The sequence below is a fragment of the Eublepharis macularius genome, chromosome 9 (genome assembly GCF_028583425.1).
Source record: "Eublepharis macularius isolate TG4126 chromosome 9, MPM_Emac_v1.0, whole genome shotgun sequence".
NCBI classification, from domain to species: Eukaryota; Metazoa; Chordata; class Lepidosauria; order Squamata; family Eublepharidae; genus Eublepharis; species Eublepharis macularius.
The window spans coordinates 36,523,572-36,529,746 of NC_072798.1; the positions used below are offsets into that span (position 1 = coordinate 36,523,572).

Genomic DNA, 6,175 nt, shown 5'->3' on the forward strand with positions numbered 1-6,175 from the left:
AGTAAGTTTAAAGATTTTTGAGTAGCAGTGGCAGATGACGGAAAGGGGGAGGGTGTGTATTGAAAAGGCACCTAAGAGGGTCTTCAGCCAAGTGATCCCATTGGCTTGATTGCCCACTAGTGAGATTCTCTCATCTGTGCTCGTAACTCATACTGTAGCCTCTCTTTTTTGCAGGTGATGAAGGTGAAACTGCAGCCTCCCTCTGGAACGGAGCTCCCAGCTTTCAACCCCATTGTGCCCCCCACGGCAATCACCCAGGTCCTCCTGCTCGCAAACCCACAGAAGGTAACAATGTGTTCTAAAGAGCAGGGTGGGCAGCTTCTCTCGTACCCATACCTTTTTGCCAAGGCCCCCATGAGCCCTTTCACCGTTGCCCCTCTGTTTGCAATCTTCTTTCAGATGGATGGTGGTCACTCCACCCTTAAACTCTTCATTCCCTCTTAACTGTTGCACATCTTTCCTTCTCTCCAGGAGAAAGTGAGACTACGATACAAGCTGACCTTCACCATGGCAGATCAGACCTACAATGCAATGGGAGATGTGGACCAGTTCCCCCCTCCAGAGTCATGGGGAAATTTCTAAGGCTGCAGCTGGTGCGCTACATCTGACCTCTAAGGATTATGCTCCCCCCACCACCAGACAAGAGCCTTCCCAGGGCTGGCTAGCCCTCAGACTCTGCTCTCAGACTAGAACGCTGGCCGTCAACAGTGTGCTTGTGTAGAGGATGGCAGGCGAGGGGGGGTACCTGTTTGGGGGGTTGGTAGAGCTGGGATGACTTACGTGAGTTGCTCTCTGTTCCTTCTGTCTTACTTTCTGAGCCCTCACCCTCCTCTGGCTCTTCCCAGTTGTGCTTTTCCTTTCATGGAAAGATGCTGATGATTAGCTGAGGCGGGCTCTGAGAAACCTGGCCACAGGGATAGACTCTTTGGACCTCTTCTCTCTCTTGCTAAGGTTATATTGGGCCTTTACCCTTCAGTTCTTTTAGCACTCCATGAGCAAACCTAAAGTGCGGGCGTCAGTGGGTCAGTGCCGGGGACCGATGCCTCTTGGTATGTTTCTCAGTGCCAGGGTACAAGGCTGGATTGGTGGTTTGGGTGGGGCAAAAGGCCCTGCTGTTTTATTATAGGAATTCCCACTGGCTTATTTCTGTCTCCAAACCTTGGGACAACAGGGCAGGTGGATCTTTCTCGCTCACTAGGTGCTTATTCCTCCAGGGCTGGGCAAACAGGCATGGGCTGATTTCCCTCAACATGCACGTTAAGCCATTAGTGAGCGGCATCTGAGTAAGATGACAGGGAAGAAGGAAGTGCCATGAGTCTCCTCTAACAGGCCTTACACTAGAAGGACAAGTGCTATGGCCTTACAGCACAGTTAAGAGGCAGGGGCTGTGCTTTTGTGGCTGCTGCAGACTGCTAGGATGACTGAGTATGGTTGTTTCACACCATAGATTCCTTGATCTGGGTAGGAAGCCTACATCCCAAGTGACTGTCAGGAAAGAAATGGGGGATTGACTCCCTCTGGGCCATGGCAACCCTACCACCTCTCCATACTATGAATTCCAGCAGTTCAGACTGTGTGGCACAGAACTAGGACTGGCTGGAGCGGGTGTGGAAGAGAAAAGGTTGGCACAACAAGCTCTGTTTCCCAACACATCATCGCCAGCTTGTAACCACCACTCTTCCCCCTGTCACAAGCTGGTGTGCTCATAGGCTGCAAGTGAAGAAGGATGCAGTCTGTATGACTAACTTTATTCTTGTGTCATGAGCAAGCTGCTTATGGAAATGCCTGGGAGCGAGGGCTTGGCTTGTGTGCTGAGTCGCTCTACAGCAGGTGGAATTGAGTTTCATTGACAGGAACTGCATGCAGGCCTGGAGGGCTGGGCTGACATGTTTACCCACATGGACTGTGCACCTGTTTTTGAACAGTGACTGGCTGCTTTTGGTGGGAAGGCCTTTCTGCAGTGGGGTTTCTGCTATGACTGAATGCTTTTACTTTCTGGTCTCTCTTTCAGGGTTATTTTCCATCCCCATCCCCCTTTTCTCTCGTTAGATTAAGTTCAGTTCTTAAACAGACTTCTGTATATTTTTGGTGCAAAATCTGCACATGGAAAAGGACTTCAAAATAGACTCTGTGTGAAATCTGCTGTATTAATGGGAAATAAAAAGATTTCTTCCCTAAAGTGTATCTTTTAAGAATCAGAACCAGTTTGAAATGGCATGAGAGCCTTGTGCCATACCATACCCTAGCACCTCATATAAGCTTAACTTCCCTCTGCTGGGAACTTCAGCCTTTATCATTTGGTTTTCAGCCTAAAGGAGCTGTGTTCAGATGTTGACCAGCTCAGCCACCTGATTTGGAGAGAAGCCGAATTCTGTAATCCACATTTCTTTTTCAAATTTGTACAGATGTGCTCATTTTGTATCATTTGTTCTTCTTCAGCTATTTGTGGCGAGGACATTGAATCCTTGCTCTTTGCTTCTTGGACATACTTACTTGCACAGTTTTAAGCCTGTCACCTCAGTCTTAAAGGCTCACTCTGGACTTGTAAAGTTTGATCATGGAATGCCCACAGTTTGGGTCAGAGAAGTGACCTGCTTCACGAACTATACAGGGGGTAACCAAAGTGGGATTTGTGGAAGCTTTTGCTCCTGCTAAAACGCTTAACCCTCTTCATCTCCCATATAAGAAAACAGCTTGATACTTTTGTCTGTTGCTTTATGCAGCTCACCCTCCGGGCTTGGTGCAGGAAGAAGAGCAGCAATAACAATTTCCAGTCATCCTGGCTTCTGTTCTTCTGTCTCAATTCCTGTTTCAGTGCCAGGAACTTCCAGGGAGATCTTAAGATATGACTCTGCCTACCCACACTGGGCCCTCTCTCTCTCTGCTTGTTGTGGAGCAGTGATGGATCAGAACTGATCGCTGCAGCAGCTAGAACAAAATATTCCTTAGGAGGGGAGGGTTTAGAGTTGCGGCAAACACTAACCAGCCCTGGAGACTATCACCTCTCCCTGCTGCTTGGCAGGGTCGGCATGAACTCAAACTGTGAACTGCTAAGTTTTGTGGCCAGGTCTGGTGTTTATAGTCCCCACTTCCTCTTCCTTCAACCTGCTCTTTTTTCACAGGGGCCTCTATAACGGCAGTCACATGATCACAGAGCTGGATTCCGCTGCTGCCTAGAGAAAAAAAATAGTAGCATGGCATGCAGCAAAGCAGCAGCTGCAGGGCAGGTGAATGCCCAGTTTGAGGACTGGGTAATGCTCTTGTCACTAACTCGGAATCTGTCTTGGGTGGGGATGGGCTGTGCCCCTCTCTTCTCCCAACAATCCAGACTCTGCTCCTACTACGTGGAATTAGGGTACTTGTTCCATTCCAGTAGAAAAGAGCAAGAGTCCAGTAGCACCTATAAGATTAACAAAATTTTTGGTAGGGCATGAGCTTTCATGAGTCACACCTCACTTCTTCAGACAGAAGTGGGTTGTGGCTCATGAAAGCTCATACCCTACTACGAATTTTGTTAGTCTTATAGGTGCTACTGGACTCTTGCTCTTTTCTACTGCTACAGACAGACAAACACGGCTACCCATCCTGATCTTGTTCCAGGTGACTTCCCTTGTGATCATACAGTAAAATTATAATCAGAATTGGAATCCACTGCCATGAAATAGACTTCCCCATCTTTCAATAGACAAGGGTTGGCTTACAAAAAAAGAAGCTAGCTATTGCCTCCTGTGGTGTGGCTTCTTCATAACATATTACGAAACTCTGCACAATGGGGAATAGCGTGATCGGCAACCTTGTAAAAGTGACGTTCCTAAGCCACAACCTAGAAGCTCTTTCCAACTTTCCCAGGTTGTAGAAGGGACTCTATAATTTGTCAGTTCTAAACTGGCACATCCAGGATAATGCAAGCTCCTTTGACGGGAGTGGGAAATATGGAGGAAGACAAATATTTGCTACCTTGGGACCCTGTTTGGGTGGAAAGGCCGCATAAAAATGTTTTAAATTAAGTGAATAAATCTGTTTGTTCCAGTGAGGCTTCGGCTTGTGTCCTGTGTAAATAAAGTTTGTTCCTCTCCAGACAAGATAAAAGGTACTTCCAGACAGCAGTTTCCCACTGTGCTTCTTGGGTCCTGTAAGAGGAATATACTGAGAATGAGGGATGGCTCTATATTGAGGCAAAGTTAGGCAATGGGCTCAGGTTGTGGGTATGGGAGAGCAGTAGCTGCCTTCTCCTGTATCCCAACTACCCTCCCCTCTTCTACCACGTGTGCCCTCAAATCAGGGCAGGTAATGCTCGTTCCTTTCTGGCTCTCCCAGCGGTCTTTAAACAGTGGGGTTCATAGTGAGCAGGTCTAGCTTGTCATGCTATGATGGGAATGAGGAAGGAAGGATTGTTAGTTGCTGGGGGGGGGGGCAGCCTCAAGTGACATCCTCCGGAAGCCCCAGCATTGGTGTTTCCTTGTGGCCACCATCACATAGACAGCTGCAACTGCTGTTACTGTTCACTTTACTAGGAGTGCTTATTCCTCAGGGAATCCTGCCTGAAAGATGAGGGATGAGAGTTGAGAGCAGGAAGCTCTCATCTTAGTAAAATCAGCCATGATTCCTTTGCGGAAGCTGTACCCCGTAACAAATATGGTGTAACCACACAAGTCAGGAGCGAAGGTCAGTCTTCTCCAAGGTCCTTTGTCTTGCAGTCACCATCTAGTTTGAAATGTACAAAATCAAAGTTGTTGGCTTCATGTTAAGTGTTTGCAACAGGTCTTTAAAACCTGAGGTTCCCGCTGCTGTGTAGGTGTTTCAGCAACCTTCTGGGTATTGTGCAAAAAAAAGTTTTTTTAAAAAAAACCTTACTGAAGAATCACTTCAGAAAGTATCTTCTTATTCACACATTCCTGAGAAAGTAACTGTGTTAGTCTTCTGGAGCCAAAATTACAAAGAATCTTATGACACTGTAAAGAATTTATTATGGCATGAGCTTTCTGTCCACAATAAATGTGTTAGACTTTAGTACCACAGGACTTTGCTCTTTTTGCTTATGTAGTATATCTAGAAATAAACTACAAGGTCCCAGAAGCTGCTTTGGCTCAGCCTGTCTCAGTGGCTGAGAGGAGCTCTAGCTTTCTACTTATCCAGTTCCTCACAAAGTGCCCCCCCCCTCCAGTACTTCCATTGCTCCCACCAAACTTTCTGGTCACTGCACCAAAGCTAAGCCCTGTCAAGCCCCATAAGGTAAACACAGTACTTGCAGTTAGAATTAATTCATATTGAGAAATTTTAATAATTTGTTCCTTGAATTTGTATAATCTGGTTTTGAGAATCGGGGGGTACAAAATTCCCTTAGCCAACCTTATATAGGAGTACAGTGAGACTTCTGAATAAACATGGGTCAGATTGAGTTCTGCACTGTTAAATAAGCTGACGCAAGTGGCTGGAAATCCTAAGATATCTGGACAATGCTGGTTGAGAAAGACCGCAACTGGAGGCCGAATGTGTAGAAGATGTGACACTGGAATGGAAATAGGAGTCTGTGAGCTATTTCCCATCTTTTAGCAATCTGAGGACTGAAATAAATCTGAACTGCCCTTTCTATAAAATCTCTTAAGACTAACCAGTTTTATTGTAGCATAAGCTTTCGAGAATCAAGTTCTCTTCGTCAGATGCATGGTACAGAAACTGGTCAAATATAGAAGAGGGGGGGGAGGAGGGGAGGAGAGAGAAGATGCAGTTAGGGGGGGAGAGAGGGGGATGTAACCAAAACATTCCTTTGCTAGTAAATGTAAAGGCTTCAAAGGAGTTTGTCGTGTTGGTTTGTGGCAGCAAAACAACCAGACCATCCAATTCCAATGACGGGGAGAGCTGTGGTTATCGAAGGCTTATACTACATTGGAATTGGGTGGTCTGGTTGTTTTGCTGCCACAAACCAACAAGGCAAACTCCTTTGAAGCCTCACACAAGCCAATTAATCTCCATACCAAGAGGAGATGTTTACATTTACTAGCAAAGGAATGTTTTGGTTACATCCCTCTCTCTTCCCCCCTAACTGCGTCTTCTCTCTCCTCCCCTTCTCCCCCCTCCTCTTCGATATTTGACCAGTTTCTGTACCATGCATCTGACGAAGAGAACTTGATTCTCGAAAGCTTATGCTACAATAAAACTGGTTAGTCTTAAAGGT

General features: G+C 46.4%; 1 protein-coding gene across 2 annotated transcripts in view; it reads left to right on the forward strand.

Annotated features, from left to right (window-relative positions):
- GGA1 (golgi associated, gamma adaptin ear containing, ARF binding protein 1) overlaps window positions 1-3,388 on the forward strand; it is a 28,123-nt gene extending 24,735 nt beyond the window's left edge. For both annotated transcript variants that reach the window (XM_054988526.1, XM_054988527.1), the window contains 2 exons: window positions 175-285; window positions 472-3,388. In XM_054988526.1, coding sequence (XP_054844501.1) covers window positions 175-285; window positions 472-582 — 222 coding nt within the window. In that variant the 3' untranslated portion in view covers window positions 583-3,388. The remainder of the gene's footprint in view (window positions 1-174; window positions 286-471) is intronic.
- Window positions 3,389-6,175: the final 2,787 nt, after the last annotated feature.